Source organism: Aquarana catesbeiana, linkage group LG13 (genome assembly GCF_042186555.1).
Source record: "Aquarana catesbeiana isolate 2022-GZ linkage group LG13, ASM4218655v1, whole genome shotgun sequence".
NCBI lineage: Eukaryota > Metazoa > Chordata > Amphibia > Anura > Ranidae > Aquarana > Aquarana catesbeiana.
Window position 1 is genome coordinate 61,130,083 of NC_133336.1, and position 26,864 is coordinate 61,156,946.

Here is a 26,864-nt window from a genome sequence, read left to right on the forward strand (position 1 = left end):
TATATTGTATATATTCTGAACATGGATGTGTATTCTTTGGATTTCTGTTGAAGTTTTGTACTATGGTTTTGTTTTTTACTTTTGTATAAAATTGGTTGCTTGATTCTTTTTAATAAAAGATCAATAGCGCCTCATGGTTGGTGTCAGTGGGAGGAATAGCGCCTCATCGTTGGTGTCAGTGGGAGGAATAGTGCCTCATCGTTGGTGTCAGTGGGAGGAATAGCGCCTCATCGTTGGTGTCAGTGGGAGGAATAGCGCCTCATCGTTGGTGTCAGTGGGAGGAATTGTGCTTGGAGCAAGGAGCTGACCAAGCTGTATATATGTTAGCTGCAGCAGATCACAATCAGGTCAACAGATTGGCTGAACTGTCTGACAGGGCAATTTAACTCTCAGGACTGGCTGGACAGAAATTCAAATTCTGCAAGGCACAACAGTTCCAATATATGTTTTTTATATGTATATTAAAATATTTACCTGGATTTCATCCTAAAACCCATACGGAAACTGTCAGCAATACGTTGGCACATAAGAATAAATACTGACAGTTTGTCTATTTGATATTTATGTCTTACATTAGGAGTTGTGGCACAATACCTAAGCATTTACATATGTGAAGAACTTTCTTTCATTATTTACTTTGCAGGGAAAAATGAAATTTATAATCTCAGTTTGTTTTAGGCATTAATATCGGCCTAATATTTGTATGAACATTCTGCTGTCAATGCTGATATCACACCACTAGGTGGCAACAAACTACCAGGTAAGGCGAACAGTTAAAATGATAAATGCTGCATCATTAGACACCCACCAGAGTCCATTTCATCTTCCTTTCCATTTACAACATTCTTTTTAGCAGCATAAAATATGTAATGATGAATATCAAATATTTACTCGGGCTTAAGCTTCCAAGTGAATCCTTTGTGCCTCATATATTTGTTGTAGCAACATGTTTGTTCATCACTTATTTAAAAAGACAAATGCCATTTTTGAGTCATTGCTGCAGAGTAGTCAGATTTACCTACCATCGTATATGGTTTATAATTGTTGAAATGTTTTAAATATAAGGTTTAGAAGGCCAGTATACCTTTACTGCAATTTTGTTTCCATAAAAGCAACATTTAATTTTGCACAGCTGGTCTCATATCCAGCATTCCAATTGGAGAACACTTCAAATATTCTGCGGAGACCCTCTTTAGCCTAAAATGCAGAAGTACAGTGTTCTCAATGATTTATTGAAACAAAATCAAGTGCACAAGTCCAGTGAATGTTTAAGACAAACGGTCGACTTCATAGATCAACCAGGCGAGAGTGGCATAAAAGCGCTTACGCAAGAATATCGTCCATGAAGAATTTAGATGTAAGTATTGGATTTTGATGAAATAAACCATTTATCTTGCTGTGGATTCATTTTGATTAAGGGGTGGTATTATCTGAAAAAAGAAAACTTGTAAAAAGATTACTGGACTTTAAAACAAACTGCACTTATCCCTTTTGTGCTTGTACCCTGACCTATCCATAGCTTCCAACTGTCCCTGATTTCGAGGGACTGTCCCTGATTTGGAGCAATGTCCCTCTGTCCCTCTTTCCCCCTCATTTGTCCCTCATTTTGGTCTGATCTCTATAGATGTATATAAAATGCACTTTTTATCTATCAAAAAGAGTTTTCCAGCGTTAAACCTTTCATCTAATTTCTAAATGGCTGCATCTAAATTCCAAAAGCCAAAATAAAGGAATAGTAGTGGTAAAAAAAGCACTTGTGTGTTTAACCAATCTTGTTTTTTGTACAATTCCCCTTTAAGGGGGCGTGGCAAGGGGTGTGTCCTATGTCTGCATACTTTTGCTGACAGGTGTCCCTCATTCCCATCTCAAAAAGTTGGGAGGTATGCCTATCCTAAACCCTCTTCTCCCTCCACAGATGTATACTTACCTTAAATGGATAGTTATGTCCTCTGGTGCTTGTTTACATCTAGCGCTGCAAGTATTACTGTCCTGGCAATGCCTGACTATTACAGCCCCATAGAGCAGTGCCGAGGCCAGAGACGAAGGAAGATGGTAGAAGACAGCCCCATAAAATTTGGGATTGAAATATGCAGGTGCAGCTGGTATTTTAACAAACACCAGAGGCCGCTGCCGTCAGATCGAGTTATGTATGAATCTTTTTTTTTTTTTTAAAGGTCTAATTTTATTATACACAAACACACACACAAACGAAATACTGATATCGGAGCAAACAGTGTTCAATCATCAATAGGGTACATCTGCAATATGTCCAGTCAACATACACATCTCAGAGTAAAAGCAATGATTTAACATCCGTAGTTCAGGTGAGGAAAAATAAAACAAGCATACAGAACTAGGATATCCTGTTCAAAAAGTAGAAATATAGGAAATGGCTTGGTCTAAATATACATTCCTATCCTAGGATTTAAGTAGCAGGTGGTATAGTACAATCCTCCAGCGGTGGCTGGTGTTTTTTTGGGGGGGGCCAGCTCCCCCCCCCCCCCGCGGCGCAGCACTAACACCCCCCCTCCACCACCCGCTGTCTTTACCATGAATGCGGGCGGTGAGAGCAGTGGTCAGAGCTGCTGTGGCCATCTTTCAGCGTGGCTCTGGAGTCCTCTCTACGGTGCGTCTCCTCTCTGCTCCTCCCAGCGCTAGGCATCCAATAGGATCGTCTGACGTTTTGGCCACTCAGGAAATGGGTTTCATACCTGCTTCCCGATTGGCAGGGAGGAGGATCAGTGTTGCAACACACCTGGGTGGGCTCCGGATGCATCCTCTGCGACTAGAGTTGCCACCTCATCCCTTTAAACCCGAACACCTTTGAATTACACAGGTTCTGAGGCTAATTAAATGCAGATAAGGCACCAAGTGAGTTTAATTACCACCTTAATCAGCCACAGAACCTGTGTAATTAATATGTGTTCGGGTTTAAAGGGATGAGGTGGCAACCATATCTGCAACCTGAGCCCACACTAATTTGAAGCCTATTAGAGCCTCTGGCTCTAATCAGGTGCTTAAAATAAAACCCCTGGCCACTATATTTTATGTGCCCGGTGCCCCGAAAGGGCATGATAGATTCATGCTATGCATGAATCTATCCACTGCATATAGGGGGTGGAGAGGAGAGAGGGGCGACACCCAGGTGCCCCTAATGGATGGGCCGCCACTGGTACAATCTGATTTGACCCATGAATCCCAGACTTTATCAAACTTTCGGGGGTATCCCCTGGCCTCATATGTCATTTTGTATAGTGGGATTGCTTGGTTAATGATGGTAAGCCAAAAAGTTAGGGTGGGTGAAGACTGTGATTTCCAGTGCATAGTTATGGATTTCTTTGCATAAAACAAGACTATACGTAGGAAGGTTTGTACATTTTTAGATAGACTTTCATCATCAATGTAGCCCAGCAGGCATCTCAAGGGGTTACAAATGTTGGGTATTTGAGTAATTGAACTAATAAAGGCAGTGATTTCTGACCAAAATCTCCTAATCTGTGGACATTCCCATATCGTATGGTAGAATGTGTCATCAGCCGCGTAACATCTAGAACAGGTTGCAGAGGACAGTCTATTCAAGCAATAGAGCAAACAAGGAGTGTAGTAGGACCTGTATAATAGTTTGGCTTGTATGACCTTGTATCGAGAAAAGATAACAGTAGAGACCTGGAGAGGAAGAACCTACTGCCAGATATCCTCTGTCAACTCCAGTATGACATTTACTTTCCGTGATTCTAGTTCTACTAGTCGTGGAGTGAAGAAGAGACTTGCAAAATCTGGAAACGAGTTTTGTGTGGAAGGGGTCGGTCAATAAGCACTTAAGTGGGGAGGGTTGAAGGTGGGGAGGGTTGAAGGGGGGGGGGATGGGTTAAATCAGGGAAAAAGGGATGAGTGTGCTTTGTTTTGAAGTGCACTTACCCTTTAAATGTTGGTATTCCAAACAATTTTATGAGTTTTGTTGTCTAAATCAGCCTTTTTCAACCAGGGTGCCTAGGCACAATGGGGTGCATTGAGGTTTCCTTAGGGATGCCTTGGCAAAATGCCTAAAAAATACCAAAAATTGTATACAAGCCAGCAGGTGCATAAAGCCTGCCTTTTAGTTACACAAAGCCACAGATTTTCATTATGCACCATTATGAGTTTCCAGACACTGGCATCCTAACGACCAATGATGTCTTCGGTTGATAAGGAGGATGTCTGTTGCCTCCACAGCATCCTTGTTTGACATTTTTTTCCAATGTTATTGGGTGTCCTACGTGTGGATGTTGTTGCATTATGTAAAGCTATAGCTATTATTGCCTCAAGACTGTCCATAATTTTAAAGGGTGCCTTGAGATTTTCTATAATTTTAAAGGGTGCTTGACTGAAAAAAGGTTGAGAAACACTGGTCTAAATCAACTTCTATCATTCATTTTTAAAGCTTAACTGAACAAGCTGACTGTCATGGTTCAGCCTGCAGTTTCCTGCCTGTGAAATTCTTACCTCCTTGCCGCAGTGGTTCTGCTAGACCTGAGATTCTATTCACATGTGTTGTTGCCTTCTGTGTTTACCTATGGGGGTGACCTGCTCTACTGTGGATTTATATTCCTTTCCCCCTCTATCACTTCCTGGCCCTCCTCCCACTCTGTTTCTCTATATTAGGCCCCTTTCACACTGGGGCGGGGGCGGCGTCGGCGTCGACAGTAAAGCGCCACTTTTGTTAGTGACGCTTTACCATCAGTATTCGGTCGCTAGCGGGGCGGTTGTACCCTCGCTAGCGGCCGAGAAAGGGTTGAAAACCATCGCAAATCGCCTCTGCAGCGCCTCTTGATTTCAATGGATACACCGCTCCTTCCCCGCTCCTTCCCCGCTCCAAAGATGCTACTGGCAGGACTTTTTTTCCTGTCCTCCTGCCAGCGCATCGCTCCAGTGTGAAAGCCCTCGGGGCTTTCACACTGGAGACAAAGCAGTGGCACTTTCGGGTCGGTTTACCGGCGCTATTATTAGCGCAATAGCGCCTGCAAACCGCTCCAGTGTGAAAGGGCCCTAAGACATGCTCAGTGCAGCCTGCATTGTCTTAGCAACTTCCTAGTATGTCTGTGCTTCTAAAAAGAAAACAATAGAATCGCGCTAATTAGCTATTGAATGTGAAGTGAATCAAAAATAGTGAGATTGATCAAATTCATGAAAGGCAAACACAACCAAAATACAGTAATAGACTTGCCCAACTCACTTCACTCATGCAAAAAGGTACTAAACCACAAAATTGTGACATGAACCAAAAATTGATAGTGGTAAATAAATAAATATTAAATGTAAGGTATAGTCCTCAAATCCAAAGTTCCATAAATGTAGTGATTTGTGCCAAAATAAATCTTGAGAGGGAAAGATCCGCCACCAAAACAGAAGGGGTGTCTGCTTACCGGAACCCCATGATCCCCCGCTACAGAGGATCAGGGAAGGCTGGTAAATGCTAGCTCCTGCCGGATCGACCAAAGGAACAGCTGCTGGGCTACTTAGAAATTAGCAATGGATTCTAGGTCTCCTCTGGAAAAAATCTTGATAATCCCAGCCCTCCTCACAGAACGAATAGGTTGAACCACAGGAGTATAAAATGAAAGAGAACATAGGCGCTCCCATAGTGTAAAATCCTTTGAGTTTTATTAAAAAGTAAATAGATGAACACTTACATCAATTCAAGTTTGACAAGCCTTGTATATCTGGTGCTCCGGCCGTCGCACACAGATCAACCCGTCCTACTTAACAATCAGTGAAGTCACGTTGTGACGTCAGCGCGTTGCTCGCCCTACGCGGCGTTTCCTGATAGGTCACGTCGTCCAGGGGCCCAGACGACGTGACCTAGCACGAAACGCCGCGTAGGGCGAGCGACGCGCTGACGTCACAATGTGCCTTCACTGATCGTTAAGTAGGACGGGTTGATCTGTGTGCGACGGCCGGAGCACCAGATATACAAGGCTTGTCAAACTTGAATTGATGTAAGTGTTCATCTATTTACTTTTTAATAAATCTCAAGATTTATTTTGGCACAAATCACTACATTTATGGAACTTTGGATTTGAGGACTATACTTTACATTTAATATTTATTTATTTACCACTATCAATTTTTGGTTCATGTCACAATTTTGTGGTTTAGTACCTTTTTGCATGAGTGAAGTGAGTTGGGCAAGTCTATTACTGTATTTTGGTTGTGTTTGCCTTTCATGAATTTGATCAATCTCACTATTTTTGATTCACTTCACATTCAATAGCTAATTAGCGCAATTCTATTGTTTTCTTTTTTCTGCACTGAACTTATGTTATTCAGGAGAATTGCTGCTGTCACTATTTTTGTTAACTCATTTATTTGTTTAATTGTGTGATTATTTAGCGCAGTTTGACCCCCCCCCCCCTTTTTTTTTTTCCACATGTCTGTGCTTCTGTTTGTCTAACTTATATTGTGTGTCTGACTTCCCACGTACCGACCCTGGCTTCATCTACTGCTTGTGCCTGCCTGCTGTCCGCCTGACCTCAGCTCATTCCCAGATCTTCTTCTGTCTCCTGCTGTCTGCACTCTGCATATGTGAATGGTCTCAGCATCTTTAGCTGGGTGTACCTGGGGGCCGCGACCTGGTTCCTGCTTGCTTCAACTCCATCCCACCCATCAGGGGCCCCGGTGAAATAGCAGGCTAGGGCTTAGACATTCCATGTCCTGGGGAAACCCGAGTTGGCTTTCTACAAGGGTTTACTGACACTGAAACCAGACACTGGCTATAGAAGCTGATTGGTTGCTATGCACAACTGCTCCAGATTCTGTCTGCTCCATTGATACATTTCCTTTTGTCTCGGTGTACCTGTAATACATTTTATTCATTTAATCTAAAAGTTCAGTTTGGCTTTAATTAATAATAGGATTATATACAACCAGTATACTGCAGAACTCTTTGCAGACTCCATCAACCTAAACAGAAAGATTCTTATACAGTGCCTTGAAAAAGTATTCATAAACCTTGAAATTTTCCACATTTTATCATGTTACAACCAAAAACATAAATGTATTTTATTGGGATTTTATCTGATAGACCAACACAAAGTGGCACATAATTGTGAGGCAGAAGGAAAATGATAAATGGTTTTCAATTTAAAAAAAAAATAAATATCTGAAATGTGTAGCATGCATTTGTATTCAGCCCCCTTTACTCTGATACCCCTAACTAAAATCTAGGTGAACCAATTGCCTTCAGAAGTCACCTAATGAGTAATTAGAGTCCATCTGTGTGTAATTTAATCTCAGTGTAAATACAGCTGTTCTGTGAAGTCCTCAGAGGTTTGTTAGAGAACCTTAGTGAACAAACAGCATCATGAAGGCCAAGGAACACACCAGACAGATAATGGATAAAGTTGTGGAGAAGTTTAAAGCAGGGTTAGGTTATAAAAAAAATATCCCAAGCTTTGAACATCTCACGGAGTACTGTTCAATCCATCAACTGAAAATGGAAAGAGTATGATATGGAAGTATTGACTCAGGGGGGCTGAATAAAAATAAATGCCACACTTTTCACATATTTTTTTGTAAAAAATTTTGAAAACCATTTATCATCTTCCTTCCACTGCACAATTATGTGCCACTTTGTGTTGGTCTATCATATAAAATCCCAATAAAATACATTTACGATTTTGGTTGTAATATGACAAAATGGGGTATGAATACTTTTTCAAGGCACTGTATACCTTGTGACTCTAGTGTGGAGATCTCTGTGCTCAAGTTCTTTAGTCTGCACACTTGCTATATTTATTTCATATAATGAAAATGGCAGCAGAAAAGGCTTCAACGTATAAAGGTGGGGCGGGGGGAGGGGGGGGGGGGAGAGCATCAAAAATTCCAAGGCAAATATACAACAAGCCAAGTGCTGACTCCAGGCTCTACCTATAACTAAAATAACATGTTTTAAAACCAGGTACCGTATATACTCGAGTATAAGCCAAATTTTTCAGCCCTTTTTTTTGGGCTAAAAGTGCCCCCCTCGACTTATATTCGAGTCACAACCTTCTGTCTGCATGATCAGCGTGTCATGCAGGCAGACGGCGGCTAGCGTGTAATGATTCGTTCGGAGGCTATTCCAGCTTTCAAAAGCCGCACCTCCTGCTCGTCTGTGATAGGCTGAACAGCTGTCAGTGTACAGCCTATCACGGACATTCTCTCATCCTCGTCCATGGTATGAGAATGAAAGAATGTCCATGATAGGCTGACTGCTGAGTGTTCAGCCTATCACAGACGAGGAGGAGGCGCGGCTTTTGAACAGTGGAATGGCCGCTGAAGTGATCGGAGGATGGAGATCGCCACAGGGAGGCTGCACAGGACACAGGTAGGCTGCCCAGGGACACAGGACACATGCACACAGGACACATACACATGTACAGGACACAGGACACATGTACAGGACACAGCCCACATGCACAGGACACATGCACACAGGACACATATACATGTACAGGACACAGGGACACAGGACACATGTACAGGACACAGGGACACATACACATGTACAGGACACATGTACAGGACACAGGGACACATACACATGTACAGGACACATGCACAGGATACATACACATGTACAGGACACATGTACAGGACACAGGGACACATACACATGTACAAGACACATGTACAGGACACAGGGACACATACACATGTACAAGACACATGCACAGGACACAGGACACATGTACAGGACACAGGACACATGTACAGGACACATGCACACAGGACACATACACATGTACAGGACATAGGACACATGTACAGGACATAGGACACATGTACAGAACACAGCACACATGCACAGGACACATGTACAGGACACAGGGACACATACACATGTACAGGACACAGGGACACATACATATGTACAGGACACATGCACAGGACACATACACATGTACAGGACACATGTACAGGACACAGGGACACATACACATGTACAGGACACATGCACAGAACACATACACATGTACAGGACACATGTACAGGACACATACACATGCACAGGACACATGCACAGGACACATACACATGTACAGGACACATGCACAGGACACATACACATGCACAGGACACATGCACATGTACAGGACACAGGACACATGTACAGGACACAGCACACATGCACAGGACACATGCACACAGGACACATACACATGTACAGGACACAGGACACATGTACAGGACACAGGGACACAGGACACATGTACAGGACACACGGACACATACACATGTACAGGACACATGTACAGGACACAGGGACACATACACATGTACAGGACACATGCACAGGACACATACACATGTACAGGACACATGCACATGTACAGGACACAGGACACATGCACAGGATACAGGTAGGCTGCACAGCACATAGGGAGGCAGGCAGCTGCAGATGGGCATTGTTGACCCTCTGCATTTCTCACCCTTGTCTTATGCTCATGTCAATAAGTTTTTCCCAGTTTTTTGTGGTAAATTAGGGGCCTCGACTTATACTCGGATCGACTTATACTCGGATCGACTTATACTCGAGTATATACGGTAAGTCATATACTAGGTACAAACAAAGGCCAAGGATACATCCAAGGAAAAAACCAAGCCAGTCATATACTACTCTTTTCTCCCAAATAAAATCATTGTCTGTAGGAATAATGCACTGTGAAGAGTTACTATACCATACATCTCAAATTATTTAGAATACTGCACAATATGCTGAAATGTGGGCTCAATAACATATTATACTTTCCAGTTGCTGAGTCTGTTAAAGCCAATTCCTGGGAGCTGTTTGGATTTTCCCATTCTGTAAAGTGACTACATTAAAATGTGTAGGCAGCGATACTTATTTCATACAGCTGGATCATTGGCGCCAAGGTCTAAGTATTATTAGTGTCAGGAAGGAGGTCTATGCTATTTAATACTGTCTGAAACTGTTACATCAATAACCTTGAAAACTTGCTTTGGTGGGACACTGTAAAAAATGCAGCGTGAGCGGGACAGTTTGTCTCTGTGTGCACTCCTAAACCAGACAGATCACCCTAACCTCCATTCTAATTATTACCTGACTTCTTTAATCAGCCGTTATGTATGCAGGCTTAGAGATTTGTCTTATTTCATTAATCTCCAGATTTTGCTTTTCCAGAGCTGGCCACATACATCAATTTTGTATAACTTTTTACATTCCATTGTGTTTGGGTGTGTATTTCTTTGGTGGTATCACATGTTCACAATGTTTTACACTATTAAAATACTGATTATTTTTAAAATGTATTTAGCACAACCAATTAGATTGACTTCTGTCATGCAAAATCAGTCAGAGATGGACCCAAATTCGGCCAGTCTCTGCTGAACTGGCAAGAAAGTCAATCCATCTATGGCCAGCTTACTTAAACGATGATGCTGTTTTGTACAAGCTCCACTCTTTAGTACCATGTGATTATTTTTGCAAAACAAATGTTACCATCCGCTATTAGAGACAGCGTTCACCCTAGACATGTGCATGATGAAGAAAACAGAATATTGTACCATACTTACCGTAATTTTCCTTTCCTGACGCCAATCCATGGCTCCGCCTTTCTCCCCTCCCTCAGGACCAATGAAATAGCATAAATTAAAGACCAGTTAGGCCCTGCCCCATTCTTCGGAATTGGCTAGATACCGAAACGCACAAGGGTGGGTCCATATGCTGCAATGGATTGGCGTCAGGAAAGGAAAATTACGGTGAGTATGATACCACTGATTACTGTATAAATGTAACTGGCAGGGAAAGGGTTCACACTAGGGGGCACAAGGGGTTAAATGTGTTCCCTCATGAGTGTTTCTAACTGTGGGGGGATGGGACTGACTGGAGGAGGAGACATATCGCTGTTCCTAATTACAATTAATTAATTGTTCCTAAAAATAAAGAACAGCCGATCTGTCTCTCCTCCTCTGTCAGAACGGGGATTTGTGTGTTTACATACACATATCCCCATTCTGGCTCTCGTGCCCGCAATCGCTGGTGGCCGGAGGACAATGCGGCTGCCGGCCATGCGCCTTGGTTCCCCCACCGTGCTATGGCTCTTAAAGAAGTCGACGTACAGGTACGGCGATTCGCGGGAAGGAGCCAACTTGCTGACGTAAATGTGCGTGAGCTGGTTGGCAAGTGGTTAATGCATTAAGATAAAAAGCCTTCTGTGTGCAGCAGCCACCCCTGATACCCACCAGAGCCCCCTCTCTGTCCAGCGATGCCCACGAGTGTCTCAGCCGTCCGCTGCTGTCAATCAAAGTCAGTTAGCTATTTAGGAGAGAGAGGGGGCGGGACACGGGGAGCTGTGACTCGGCTCGGGTGCTCCCATAGCAAGCTGCTTGCTTCGGGGGCACTCAACAGGAGGGAGGGGCCAGGAACACAGAAGAGGGACCCGAGAAGAGGAGGATCTGGGCTGCTCTGTGCAAATCCACTGCACAGAGCAGGTAAGTATGACATGTTTGTTATTTTTATAGAAAAAAAAATACTTTACAATTACTTTAATCACCTAGGCTTAACTAAAACAGCATTATTTTGAAATGGTACTCTAATAACACACACAGTCTCTTATTTCAGAAATATGTTTACAGTTCGAAATTGAATGAAATTCGATGTCAAATCCAATCAGAATTTCAAATCGAATTTCGGAAATTAGGATGAATTTAGTTTCATTATTCAGAGCATTCTGTAAACTTTGTTTATACTGTAATTCGGGTATTCAAATATATCCGAATCTCTGAATAACGAAAAATTTGTCCGAATATTTATTCGGAACGAAACGAACCGCACATGTCTAGTTCACCCTGCTTTATGTGCAAGATGACGTTTCAACTATACAAACTGTCATATTAGGGTTTTATGTTTCTTCAACTGTAACGAGCCTCTCGACTCCTCTCAACATCCCCCACAGTGTTATTGCCAAGTGTAGACACAAATATCCAGAGATAGTCAAAGGAGGAAAAACAACATAAGGAAAGGTTTCCAGAACTTGTATGTTGGGTGCTACCCTTGGCACTGGCCCTGATTAACAGAAGTGTATATAAACTGGCTTGTCATTTGTTTGCTGCCACTTAAAAAAAAAAATACACAAATGACATAAAAAAAAGCATTTCTAAGATTTGGCTGTTACCTGTCCTGCAGTGTCATAGAGTCCCAGAAGATACTGCTTCCCTCCAACGCTCACCGTCACTGGAAAACAATAAAAGATAATGTTCTATTACAAAGGGGAGCGATAATCATCTGTCAGCATTTCAGCCATCTAATCTTCTGCTGGTTCCAACTCCATTTTCTCTAATGATGACAGTGAGCAGCGAGCTAACAGATATCATGTTTAATCGAAGGCGGTAAAGGCTGCACTTAAAACAGATGGTCCAAGTCACAGTCTTGAGTGAATAGAATATATATGAAGCGCAGATTGCCTCTGATTAGTCATTTTACACACCCCAGAGAGGCTGGAGCTGATTTGTACCGTGCGACTGAAGGAACCTTAAAACTAATTACTGTAGTACACGAAATACGGGGAGACTACTTCTGTCACTATACAGTTGTTATATAGATGTACATACACACTATGCTATCACATACTGTATAAGTACTGTATGTGTGTGTATGTGTATATATATATATATATATATATATATATATATATATATATATATATATATACAGTATATCTAATTTTATGATATTGAGATTACTTAGAGCCCCCAAAAATTATATATATATATTTTTTTAGCAGAGAATCTAGAGAATAAAATGGCAATTGTTGCAATATTTTATATCACACGGTATTTGTGCAGCGGTGTTGTAAACGCAACTTTTTGGGAAAAGGGACACTTTCATGAATTTACAAAAAAAACAAACAGTAAAGTTAGCCCAATTTTTTTGTATAATTTGAAAGATGATGTTACGCCGAGTAAATGGATACCAAACATGTCACGCTTTGCACACACTCGTGGAATGGCGACAAACTACGGTACCTAAAAATCTCCATAGGCGACGATTTAATATTTTTTTTACGGTTACCAGGTTAGAGTTACAGAGGAGGTCTAGTGCTAGAATTATTGCTCTCGCTCTGACGATCGTGGCGATACCTCACATGTGTGATTTGAACACCGTTTACATATGCGGGCGCGACTTCCGTATGCGTTTTCTTTGCTGTGCGAGCTCGCAGGGACGGGGGCGCTTTAAAAAAAAATTTTTTCTTATTTATTTTATTTATTTTTATATTAATAAATTGTGTTTTAAAGAAAAAAAAAATGATCACTTTTATTGTTGTCACAAGGAATGTAAACATCCCTTGTGGCAGTAATAGGTGGTGACAGGTACTCTTTATGGAGGGATCGGGGGTCTATATCATCCCGATATAACTCCCGAAAGCCGAGTACGCACATCTGCATACGCTCAGTGGGAAGGGGTTAAATAAGGAACTTTGAAGCAAAATAAGGGTCAGTACCCATCTGCAGCCTCACCATTGCCATCAATGCAGCCTGATCAGTGCCCATCTGCAGCCTCACAAGTGCCATCAATGCAGCCTCATTAGTCCACATCAATGCAGCCTCACCATTGCCATCAATGCAGCAGCCTCACCATTGCCATCAATGCAGAAGCCTCACCATTGCCATCAATTCAGCAGCCTCACCGTTGCCTTCAAAGCTGCAGCCTCACCATTGCCATCAGTGCAGCCTGATCGATACCCATCTGCAGCCTAGAGGGGACAGGGAGGGGGGCGGGACGAGCGCCGACAGATTACATACAGTGAGAATCTCCTAGGATAGACAGAACAGTGGTCCAATGGCGGCCCAGGAGACGGGACTTCCTATTATAGAGGCCCCCCAGTAAACAGGAGATTCTCACTGTATGTAATCTGACGGCGCTCATCCCGCCCCTCTCCCTGTCCCCTCCGAGGCATCTGAACTGAAAGTTTTGGCGTATAACACAGACGGATAGGCTGCTTTCACACCGAAAGCGCCGGCCATTAGCGGTAAAGCACTGCTCGTATTAGCGGCGCTCTAGCGATGTTTAAGCGGTGCTTTTGTGCCACTTTTCGCCCGCTAGCAGGGCGTTTTTAATCACAAAGAAGGGGTTAAAAACTCCTGTGTTGCGGCATAATGCTGCCCATTCATTGCAATGGGCAGGGGCGTTTTGGGAGCGCTGTGTACAGCGCTCACAAACCGCCCCAAAGATGCTGCTTGCAAGACTTCTTCTAATGTCCCACATGGGAAAACACCCATTGCAATGAATGAGAGGCAGTTTTCAGGCGCTATTTCTAGCGCTAGAATGCCTGAAAACTGCCTCAGTGTGAAAGGGGTCTTAAGCCTCGTACACACAATCGGATTGTTGGCCAACAAAACCGTGGACTTTTGTCCAAAGGGCGTTGGCCCAAACCTGTCTTTCATACATATGGCACACAATTGTTGGCCAACAATCACAAATGTAGTGATGTACTACATGGTTTTCAGCTCTTTAGCGCCACCCTTTGGGCTCCTTCTGCTAATTTTGTGTTAGTAAGAATTTGGTGAGTGTTGATTTGCACTTTTCGCGCTTTTCATTTAGCGCTTTTCAGTTTGCGCTTTTCATTTCATGCTTTTCAGTGTGTTTCTGAGTGGCCGTTTGTCAACCAGCCATGTTGCGGAATCGGAGAAGAGAACATGTTATTTATTATTGGCCTTGGAGTTATTGCTTTGACATTATTTTTTTGGTTGAATAACGATGATTTGATTTGGTATATTTTCTATATTTTTGGATGCATAGAATGCAATTTTTGGTTAAGTTCTATTGGCAGATATCATGTCTAATTTTATTTGTTTTCTTTTTTTAATGCACAATAAAAAAATAGTGTAGAATAATATTTGGCTATGTGTTTTACTTCAAATGACAGTTTGGGAGTAGGCAGTTACATTTAAAAAAATACAATGTAAAATTGACAAGGGACACCAACATAGTTGTATCTTTGATCTTAAAAATTACAGGACAATGATGTTGTGGTAACTTGCCAAATAAAAAAAAAAAAAAGCATAATAATATTATTCTTGATATCACTAGAAAAAAAATCCTTTGAAAATTTGTTTGCAATAACTCCATCAGTATCACCAGCAAAGCAGCTTCATTATTATCCCATTAAAGAAGAAGAGAATTGTGCGCTGCATTTGGAGATTTCATAATTTGCCATGTCACAAATGTTAATTCTCCATTACGAACGCTAGTTTACAAGACCGACTGCTTCTGGCTCCTCCTTGCTTCCGAGCATGCGTGTTTGTACTTTGGACTTTTGTCCGACGGACTTGTGTACACATGCTCGGAAAATCCGACAACACACATTTGTCCGCGGAAAATTTTAAAACCCGCTATCCAACATTTATCCGCGGAAAATCTGACAACAATTGTCTGATGGAGCATACACACAGTCGGATTTACCGCCAACAGCCTGTCATCGGACATTTCCCATCGGAAAGTCAGATCGTGTGTACGCGGCTTTACACTGACAGTCTGAAGGAGTCCTGCATAGCATTCATGATCTAGTGATTGCAGGTGCAATGCTTTCCAGGCTCCTAGTAAAAAAATAATAAATGCGCTTTTTTTTTTTACATGGAAAAAGATGTGCATTTTTTTCTTTTTTTTTTTTTTTTTTACACAGGTGAACTTATCCTTTGAATACGGGTTTACTTTAAAGAAATATAAAAAGGCAGCAGGTGATTTATCCCACCAGACTCCACTTGTAATTGAAATCCCTCTATAAGGTGGATTGATCTTTTAACACACTGCAAATGTTTATGGATTTCCTCTGCGATGATATGAACACCAGCACAACACAGCTGCTTTTTAATTAGGAGGGTACTCAACATTAATAATGGCCGTGAACTGTCTGAAGAGATCAAGATCTACCTTTATGTAATTTTTGCTGCCAACATTATCTGCAATGAATATGCACATCACATATATCCATGTGATGTACATTAACATAGCAGTAAAAAAAAAAAAAAAAGGCAAAAAAAAAAAAAAAAACCACAACACCTACTGTATAGTATATCAAGAAAACACCACCTCTAAATAGGTAATGTGAGAATTAAAATAACCGTAACAGTGAATAACAACCATAGGTGTGCACAGCCTATTACATTAGGGTGTGCACCCCAAATCTCAAACACACATGAGTGCCACCTGTTGTCACAGAAAGGAGGCTCTGGTGGTGGGAGACAGTTGATAGGGAGCATATTATGTTACGCCCTAAATACAGGTGTAACATATTCCTACTGTTGAACCTAGCCTTTAATATAATGAGAGCATTTACACTGGTCACTGGCACCCTCAACCACCCACCTGGTGCTGTCCCTGGATAATGCTAATGCACATGGGGTGATTAGGGTGTGCCCAGGCACACCTGGCACACCCTGTGCGCACGCCTATGATAACAACCATGTACAGGCAAACAAAAAAATCATATTTTTTATTCTCATGTGAATAGGATGTTCCTAATAGGATAATTTCCAGTACACAGCAGGAGCATTACAGGTAGGTTTTAGCGACCCTGCAGCAGATGGGAGTGGGAGTGCAGATGGGGTTTGGATGGCTCCTTAAAGGACATTCTAGATGCTCCCTAAAAAATGCAGCACCAATTCAGACCACAAGGGGGAAGCTCAGAGCTATTCATAAATTTTGGAAAGGTGATATTCTGCAAAGCTGTTTTATAAAAAAATCCAATAAGAACTAATATATATATATATATATATATATATATATATATATATATATATATATATATATATATAATATTATTTTAATATTTTTATGGACAAACAGATGACTAAAAAAATGGCATACACACAAATATAAGTAGTATACATAATACATGTAACTAATACCAGTGATCTAACTGCTCATTGTCTGCAAAACATGTTTAAAGGGTGCTTCCCCATTCTAATAAAAAAGGGTGTTTAACCACTTGCTTACTGGGCACCCATACCCCTTTCCTGTCCAGGCCAGAGAATGCGCCTGCCTGGCTGTGCTGCCATTCGCTACAGCGCAAGCCAATCAGCAGGTCCCGGCCCATGATTTATGTGCGGAACCTGACGATTGGCTGAGCGAATGACAGAAGAGAGCCCTGTGTAGGTAGACACAGGGCTCTCTGGTGTCAGCAGTGATGTGCCATTTTTTTTTCCTCCCTGAAAAGAAGGGAGTAAAAACTGGCACATTGCCAGTGAAAACACCACACAGTACACACATTGTTAGGCACATATTTAACCCCTTGATCGCCCTAAATGTTAACCCATTCCCAGCCAGTGTTATTAGTACAGTGACAGAGCATATTATTAGCACTGCTCACTGTATTAGTGTCACTGGTGATGTCAGTGGCAGTTAGTCAGTTCCTCCCAGCGTCAGTTAGTGTCAGATTGTCCACCGCACTATGGCAGTCCCATTATAAATCGCTGATCACCGCCATTAGTAGCATAAAGTAGATAAATATAAATTCCAATATATATATATGTAACAGAATTAGATTTTTTATTAGATGTGTTTTATAGCAGAAAGTAAAAAATATATTTTGTTCAAAATTTTCGGTCTTTTTTTTTTTTGCAAAAATAAAAAACCCATTGGTGATCAAATACCACCAAAAGAAAGCTATATTTGTGGGAAAAAATTATATACATTTTGCATGACTGCACAATTAGCAGTTAAACTAGCACAGTGCTAAATAGCAAAAAATGGCCTGGTCATGACGGGGTAAAATCTTCCAGAGTTGAGGTGGTTAAATAAACTTGACAGGATTGTTAGATGAAATAATAAAAGATGCCAGTACTTGTTAAGCCAAATGTTCTGTAGAAAGATGCCCACTGGATACAAAATAAAAAGATAAAATGGATATTTCAAAAAATATAAAAAGACTTTTGCTTTAAGACGCCCTTCGAATACAGTGCGTCTGGAAAGTATGCACAGTGTTTCACTTTTTCCACATTTTGTTATGTTACAGCCTTATTCCAAAATAGATTAAATTCATTATTTTCCTCAAAATTCTACAAACAATACCCCATAATGACAACGTGAAAGAAGTTTGTTTGAAATGTTTGCAAATTTATTAAAAATAAAAAAACTTAAAAAAGCCCATATATGTAAGTATTCACAGCCTTTGCTCAATACTTTGTTGAAGTACCTTTGGCACCAATTACAGCTTCAGGTCTTTTTGAGTATAATGCTACAAGCTTGGCACACCTATTTATGGGCAGTTTCTTTCATCCTTCTTTGCAGGACCTCTCAAGCTCCATCAGGTTGGATGAGGAGCGTCAGCGCACAGCCATTTTCAGATCTCTCCTGAGATGTTCAATCGAGTTCAAGTCTGGGCTCTGGCTGGGCCACTCAAGGACATTCACAGAGTTGTCCCATAGCCACTCCTTTGTTATCTTGGCTGTGTGCTTAGGGTTGTTGTCCTGTTGGAAGATGAACCTTCACCACAGTCTGAGGTCCAGAGCGCTCTGGAGCAGGTTTTCATCAAGGATGTCTCTTCACGTTTCTGCATTCATTTTTCCCTCAATCCTGACTAGTCTCCCAGTTCTTGCCACTTAAAAACATCCCCACAGCATGATGCTGCCACCACATAGCTTCAATGTAGGGATGGTATTGGCCAGGTAATGAGCGGTGCCTGGTTTCCTCCAGACATGACGCTTGCCATTCAGGTCAAAGAGTTCAATCTTTGTTTCATCAGACCAGAGAATTTGTTTCTTATGGTCTATGAGTCCTTTAGGTGTCTCATGGCAAACTCCAGGCGGGCTGTCATGTGCATTTTACTCAGTAGTGTCTTCCATCTGGCCACTCTACCATACAGGTCTGATTGGTGGAGTGCTGCAGAGATGGTTGTTCCTCTGGAAGGTTCCTCCTCTCTCTACAGAGAAACACTGGAGCTCTGTCAGAGTGACCATCGGGTTCTTGGTCACCTCCCTGTCTAAGGCCCTTCTCCACCGATGGCTCAGTTTGGCCAAGCGGCACACTCTAAGAAGAATCCTGGTGGTTACAAACTTCTTCCATTTACAGATGGTGGAGGCCATTGTGCTCATTAGGACCTTTAATGCTGCAGACAATTTTCTGTACCCTTCCCCAGATCTGTGCCTTGATACAATCCTGTCTCGGAGGGCTACAGTCAATTCCTTGGACTTCATGGCTTGGTTTGTGCTCTGACATGCACTGTTAACTCTAGGACCTTATATAGACAAGTGTGTGCCTTTACAAATCATGTCCAATCAACTGAATTTACCACGGGTGGACTCCAATCAAATTGTAGAAACATTTTAAAGATGATCAGTGGAAACAGGATGCACCTGAGCTCAATTTTGAGTGTCATGGTAAAGGCTGTGAATACTTATGTACATTTTTCCTTTTTTCTTTTTAACCACTTAAGGTCCAGCCTCGTTTTGGATTTTAGGTGTTTACATGTTTAAAACAGATTTTTTTGCTAGAAAATTACTTAGAACCCCCAAACATTATATATTGTTTTTTTTCTAACACCCTAGAGAATAAAATGGCGGTCATTGCAATACTTTTTTTTGCACCGTATTTGCGCAGCGGTCTTATAAGCGCACTTTTTTTGGAAAAAATTCACTTTCTTGAATAAAAAAATAAGACAGCAGTAAAGTTAGCCCAATTTTTTTTATATTGTGAAATATAATGTTACGCCAAGTAAATTGATACCCAACATGTCACACTTCAAAATTGCGCCCGCTCGTGGAATGGCGACAAACTTTTACCCTTGAAAATCTCCATAGGCGACGTTTTAAAAAAATTCTTCAGGTTGCATGTTTTGCGCTACAGAGGAGGTCTAGGGCTAGAATTTTTGCTCTCGCTCTACCGGTCGTGGCGATACCTCACATGTGTGGTTTAACCACCGTATTCATATGCGGGCGCTACTCACGTATGCATTCGCTTCTGCGAGAGAGCTCGTCGGGACAGGACGCTTTAAACATTTTTTTTTCTTATTTATTTTACTTTATTACATTTATCTTTGCACTGTTTTTAAAAAAAAAAAAAAAAATTGGATCACTTTTATTCCTATTACAAGGAATGTAAACATCCCTTGTAATAGAAAAAAGCATGACAGGTCCTCTTAAATATGAGATCTGGGGTCAAAAAGTCCTCAGATCTCATATTTGTACTAAAATGCAAAAAAAAAAGTCGTTTGAAAAAATGACATAAAAAAAAAAATATGCCTTTAAGACAAGTGGGCAGAGCTGACATAATGACGTCGCTTCAGCCATCCAATGGTATGGAGACGGTTGGCAGCCATCTTAGCCTCACTCGTCTCCATACCCAGGCACTGAAAGGTCCCGATCGCCTCCGCTGCTACCGACGGCTCCGGTAAGAGGCGGAGGGCGCGGGAGAGCAGCGGGAGGGGGGTGGCACCTCTCCCACCGCCGATAACGGTGATCTCGCGGCGAACCCGCCGCAGAGACCACCACACAGAACTGGCTCCTGTAAAGATGGATACCTCGGTTGTGGCAGCAGCTGCTGCCGTTACCGAGATATCCCTCTTCAAAGTGCCGACGTATATGTACAGGAGCCGGTCGGTAAGTGGTTAATAATTTTGAAAAAATTTCAAACAAACTTCTTTCACATTGTCATTATGGGGTATTGTTTGTAGAATTTTGAGGAAAATATTGAATTTAGTCCATTTTGGAATAGGGCTGTAACATAAAAAAATGGGGAAAAAGTGAAGCTCTGTGAATACTTACCAGATGCACTCTATATTACTTTAGAGTGCTATAAATTCTAAATACACTGCTGAGGAGGCTTGTATAAGTTGCCATATAAGCAGGTTCATTAAGAACACAAATAACACATCTAGAAGAGCGTTCATCAAGCTGCCTCTCAGTGAGAATCCTTTGCCGTTTTTCAGTTTCCACAGAGCTGCCTTGATTTATTCCCACGTTCCTCCCCTGTGGTGTGATACACAACATGGACATACTAGCGCAGCACTTAATGAATCTAATGTTATAGACGTAATCTTCTGTAGTAATTATTTGCCCACAGCATCTTAGCAAATCTGTGATTTGGTCTTTGTGCTCTATTGTCACTGTACGTCAGACTAACAATAAACCTCCGCTAACACGATTTACATGTTCAGTCATACATAACTAATTAAAATAATATGTGAAGAATATCAAAATCTTACTACATCAAGAATTTACACAGCTAAGACTATTTTTGACAGGTATTAGGTCTCCTTCCTTAATTTGGGAATAATTCTATATTATTTGATTGTTAGTAAAGTGGGTCATAGTTTGTTCTTTTTCCCGAATTGGACTAGAGGCTCAAACAGCAGGTAACACAATGGTAAATTATACGTGTGCAAGAAAAATGCTGCTTTAAGCCGGCCATACGTGGATCAAACTTTGGCCGGTTCAGCAAGGACCGGCTAAAATTTGATCCCTGTATGGGCAAGCTGATTGTACCCAAGTCGATCCATTGATCTGCTTGGGTACAACCAGCCGGTCTGATATTTTTACATTTGATTAGTGCCGGCAGCTATAGTCGCTAACAGTAATCATTGTGTTCTGATGGCCTGAAATGCTCCCCTGCCGGCAGAATACAATAGCTTTGAGGGAGGCATTCCCCCATCAACACTGACTGTGGGTGGAAGGAAGGAAAATTAAGTCATCTATGGGCTGCTATAGTCTGTATATCTGATATGAGCACCGTTAGGATATATTGTTAATGCTACAGAAGACAAAGACATATTAACAATGTGAACCTCCAACAGTTTGAAGAAGACCCTTTTCTGTTGCCGCTTGACTGCACCCCTGTGCACAAAACTAGCTCCATAAAGACTTGGTTTAAAGCAGCCTTTCACAACCTTTTTACCATAAAGAAACCCTTAAAATAATTCTCAGGTTTTGGGAAACCACTGCTAACACTTATTAGCAGTCAGTGGGAAAAATTTCATTGGCCAGTGAGAAGAATGCCTCCTTTACAGGTAGCTAAAAAGAACACTGGTGTCATGCAGCTGGCTCTGCCAACTGATGTCGGTCAAGGAACTATGCAGGCACAATCAGATGGGAGGTAAATCAATCAGGGCCACTGTTAGAAATCACGGGGCCCCGTATAGCCTACCTGATGGGGCCCCCCTCAATCCCATCCCTGACCTTGCTTTAAAACAAAATGCAGCTTTGTATTCAAGTGCATGCAGTAGAAGGGGGTGCAGTTACAAATGCGAGTGTAAATGAGGGCTAAGGCTACAGTGCTTTTTTACTCAGAAAATAGGTGCAGAAACTCTATCACTCCCGCATTGCACTACTAGCCACAGGGCTGTGTTTTGGCCTAGGCCGACAAAGCCTAGGCCTAGGGTGGCACTTTGCGGGGGGCTCCGGGGGGGGACTTTCTCTCATGTCGCCCTCCCACATGAGAGAATGTCCCCCCACCCATCTTGCAGATACCCGGCTCACGTGGCCGCCTCCCGCACACATCCAGCCCACAGCGGCCGGCTTGCTGTAGCGGCGCCACTGTGTATGGGCGTGCTTGGCAGAGGGTGGGGGGGGGCGTGTAACTCACGCCACCTTCCATCTGCCAAGCACGCCCATACACAGCGGTGCCACTACAGCAAGGTGGCCGCGGGAGCTGGGAAGACGGGTGGGGGGGGTTTGCTCTCATGCGGGGGCAGCGTGTGACTCACGCCCCCATAAGCGGCGTGTGACTGGTAGAGGTGGAGCCTTATGCTCCACCTACCCTCCTCCGCACTGCTTTCCTGCAGTGAATTTTCTCCTCGGCACCGGGGCGGGGTCTGGCTGTGATGTCAGAAGGAGGAGGAAAGAGAGAGAGGAGCACGAGGGAAACCCCCAGGACAGCAGGTAAAATTATTGAATAAATTATATCAGTGTTCTGGGCACAGTGGCAGCAATTGATGGGCACAGTGTCGGTATTTGATGGGTACAGTGGTGGCATTTGATGTCGCAATGGCTATATTTGATGGCGCATTGGCAGCGTTTGATGGCACAGTGGCTGCGTTAGAGGGCACAGTGGCTGCGTTAGAGGGCACGGAGGCTGCGTTTGAGAGCAGGGTGATTGCGTTTGATGGCACGGTGGCTGCGTTTGATGGCACAATGGCTGCGTTTGATGGGCACAGTGGCAGCATTTTATGGGCACAGTGGCTGCGTTTGATAGGGGACAGTGGCTGCATTTGATGGGGCACAGTGGCTGCATTTGAGGGTACAGGTGGCTGCGTTTGATGGCACACTGGCTATAATTGATGGGCACAGTGGCTGCAACAGTGGCTGCATTTGATAGAACAGTGGCTGTGTTTGATGGAGCACAGTAAGGCTGCAATTGATGTCTTTTTTCTTAATTTTTTAGTTTGTGCCCCCCAAAAATTTTTAGCACCAGCCGCCACTGGCATGTGCAAAGTGCCCCATGCATGCTAAAATCATTGCAAACCCATTAAACAGTCCACATTTAGTGAAAGCGCATTAATATGCAGATCATGATATTGCAATAAAGTGCTCCATCAATGCTGCAAACTCACTAAAGAGGAGTTCTGCTCCCCCCCGGGCCCCCCCCCGGGCCCTCTACAGGAGGGCTGGTTGTACCCCCCTATCGGCGGACCTGAAAGCAACCATAGCTCATGGTACCCATAGTAAACTCTAGGGGAACCCTAAGATTCCACAGAACTTTGGTTGAAAATGGCTGGTTTAAGGAATTTGGTGTCGAGGAACCTAAGTGGCCTGCGCAGAGCCGTGACCTAAAACCCAATTGAACTTCTTAAGGATGAATTTTAACACCAATTGAGAGCCAGGGCTTTTGTCCAACATCAGTAGCCAACCTCACAAATGTTTTGTTGGCGTAATGTGGACAAATTCTTGCAAGACAAATCTTATTGAAAGCCTCCCAGAAGATAGGAAGCTGTTATAGCTGGGGACTCCATAATAATGCCCATGGCTTTGAAATGAGATGTCCAACAAGTCCATATAGGTGTGATGGCCAAGTCCACAAATGTTTGACCATATGACCAGTGAGACACAATGAAACCAGCTCCTTTATGGATGACCAGTCATTTCTACTTTCTCTCTTGATGTGTGAGTGCTGTATTTCACACAACACTTAATTGCTGTCATAAACAGAAGTGAAAAAAATGCTCCAAAAAACTGCGTGTGAGAAAAGTAGCCCCATCCAGTGAAAACCAGGGTCAGAAGACCAGGACCCTTTCATAAGCAGAGGACAAAGCTGTCCTCACACATTACCATCTTGTTGTGCATTCTGTGTATAATCTCCTATAGATTTAGCAACAACTATGTAGTGCGCGGGCTTATCTACGCAATCCATTTAAAATGTAGGCAATAGTCATTAGAATAGCAGCAGAATGCATCTCACTCTCCTGGATGGATTATCCCTAATGTAATGTACACAATATTTCTTGAGAGAGTAACACTTTTATTTTTGTCCTGTGTAAAGGTACAGGCACAAACTACTGAAGAGAAAATTGCCACTGGTGAAATAAGTTTACACTTCAACCAGAAAATAAAAAAATAAAAAATAAATAGAGCAGCTTCAAGGGTCATAGCTCGGTGACAGAGACCCCAAATTTGTCCTACCCCACCACTGGTAAAAATTTGGGGCTCCTACAACCTATGGTTTTGGAGATACGGGGCTCCTTGCGCAGCCTGTCAGAAGCTACATACAGAGCGTCGTTTAAATACAAGCTGGCACACTCTGCAGCAGATTGAGAGGATGAGCTCACAGTGCCTCTCCTCACTTCTTGTCAGAGGCACTGAGCTCAATGGACAGCTTGGAGTCTTGGACCAATGGTAAAGTACCATTAGGCCCAGGTGTCCAATAAAAATGCTGCAGTGGAGGCTGTCCTCTCACTGCAGTGTCATAGAAGGGGCATGTGTCTAAAAGACAAATGCTCCCTTTCAGCCCAACCCTCTTAACTACAAGGAAATACATGGGTTTATGTGTATAGGATTTACCCACAATCCCATTTCTTTCTCACACAAGAGGGAGAATGAGAATCTGCTGCTGTTGAAAGGGTCCTGTTATAATCAAGCTAAATCATATATTATTATGTTATAACATAATAACTTATTATTTATCTATTTACTGTGAAATTACTGGTTTGAAGTTATAATTTCAAACTTCAGTAATTTGTCCGTTAAGCCACCTGCTTGAGTACAGTTTTTGAAAACATAGTAAATTACCTTAAAAACAATATATAATAATTATTTGTATATTATTAATGGTAATTAACCCCTTGCCACCCAGGCCAATTCTTCTCTCCTACATGCAAAAATCATCTTTTTTTTTTTGCTAGGAAATTACTCAGAACCCCCAAACATTATATATATTGTTTTAGCAGACACCCTAGGGAATAAAATGGTGGTCGTTACAACTTTTTATGTTACATGGTATTTGTGCAACAATTTTTAAAATGCATTTTTTTTGGAAAAAACTGATTCATGGATATAAAAAAAAACACTAAAGATAACTCGATTTTTTAGTATAATGAAGTTACGCCAAGTAAATAGATACCTAACGTGTCACACTTTAAAATTGCGCACACTCGTGGAATGGCGCCAAACTTCAGTACTTACAAATCTCCATAGTTCCTTACCGACCCCATTGCCTCCATTCCCAAGCTACTGAAAGACTTCTCGCTATTCAACACACTCTCCAACCTCCAAATCAATTTCTCAAAATCCCGGGCACTGAACATATCCCTCCCTCAATTCACTTTAATTTAATGCCAAAATAACTTCCTCTTCGGATGGGACCCACACGCCATCACTTACCTCGGGGTCCAGATCCTGGCCAAATTATCCCATCTATACTCTATAAATTTCCTCCAAATCCTAGAAGTCATTCAACAAGATCTTAAAAAATGTACTGCAGGACCTTTCTCTTTGTTTGGGAGAGCCGCCATTATCAAGATGAATGTCCTCCCGAGACTCCTTTACCTCCTACAAACTTTGCCAAAATTCCCCTGGCATTCTTTTACTCCAACAGATTTGCAGGAATTTCATATGGCTCTCCAAACATCTACGACTGGGCTGGGATAGCTTAGTGACCCCTAAATTGAAAGGGGGGATTGGCCTCCCAGACGTAAATAAATACTACTGGTCCTGCCATCTGGCCACAGTGGTAGACTGGCATGTCCACACCGTTACCAAAGACTGGATTAAACTCGAGGAATCATTCTCCCAATTACCAATTCGCCATTTACCATGGATCAAGTTGAGTTTAATCCCAAAGGAGAGAGCCAACCACCCCATAATTGGCCCCACACTGCAAAGCTTTAGAGCAGCGTGTAAAATAACTGAACCTTGCTTCCTCCCCAGACCCTTGACTTCAATTGACTGTAACCCAGAGTTTTCCCCAGGTCTTCCTGAACACACAACAAGCCACATAAACCCGGAAATCTCTATCCGGGCTGAAAACTTCTTTGAAAAGGGCAAGCTTTTACAATTCAACGCTCTCCCATCTAGATTCCCCGATCGATATATCCCTTTGTTCAAATACCTACAGATTAGACACTTCCTGAACAGCGCCAAACCATTATTCACATGGTGTAGAGATCACACCCACTTTGAAGCACTTTGCTCCAGATCAGAGCCCCAAAGACATGTGATATCAGATCTCTACTAACTTATGTTCGCTAATTGTGATCCTAAAGTGAACAAAACTAGCCAGCGCTGGGAAGGGGAACTAAAGGTAGACCTATCGGTAGAGGACTTGGAACATATTTACACCCACATTCATATAGGCTCAACAAATGTTTCCGCACAAGAAAATGGATTAAAAATCTACTCAAGGTGGTACAGAACCCCAGATAAACTTCATAACTACTACCCCAATGTTTCCTCACTTTGTT

The 26,864-nt window shown here is 42.3% G+C and overlaps 1 protein-coding gene across 1 annotated transcript in view; it reads right to left on the minus strand.

Annotated features, from left to right (window-relative positions):
* Window positions 1–26,864, minus strand: part of RHOJ (ras homolog family member J) — a 151,319-nt gene that overhangs the window by 19,562 nt on the left and 104,893 nt on the right. Inside the window, exon 2 of the mRNA XM_073609782.1 lies at window positions 12,156–12,214. Within this exon, the coding sequence (XP_073465883.1) occupies window positions 12,156–12,214 (59 nt within the window). The remainder of the gene's footprint in view (window positions 1–12,155; window positions 12,215–26,864) is intronic.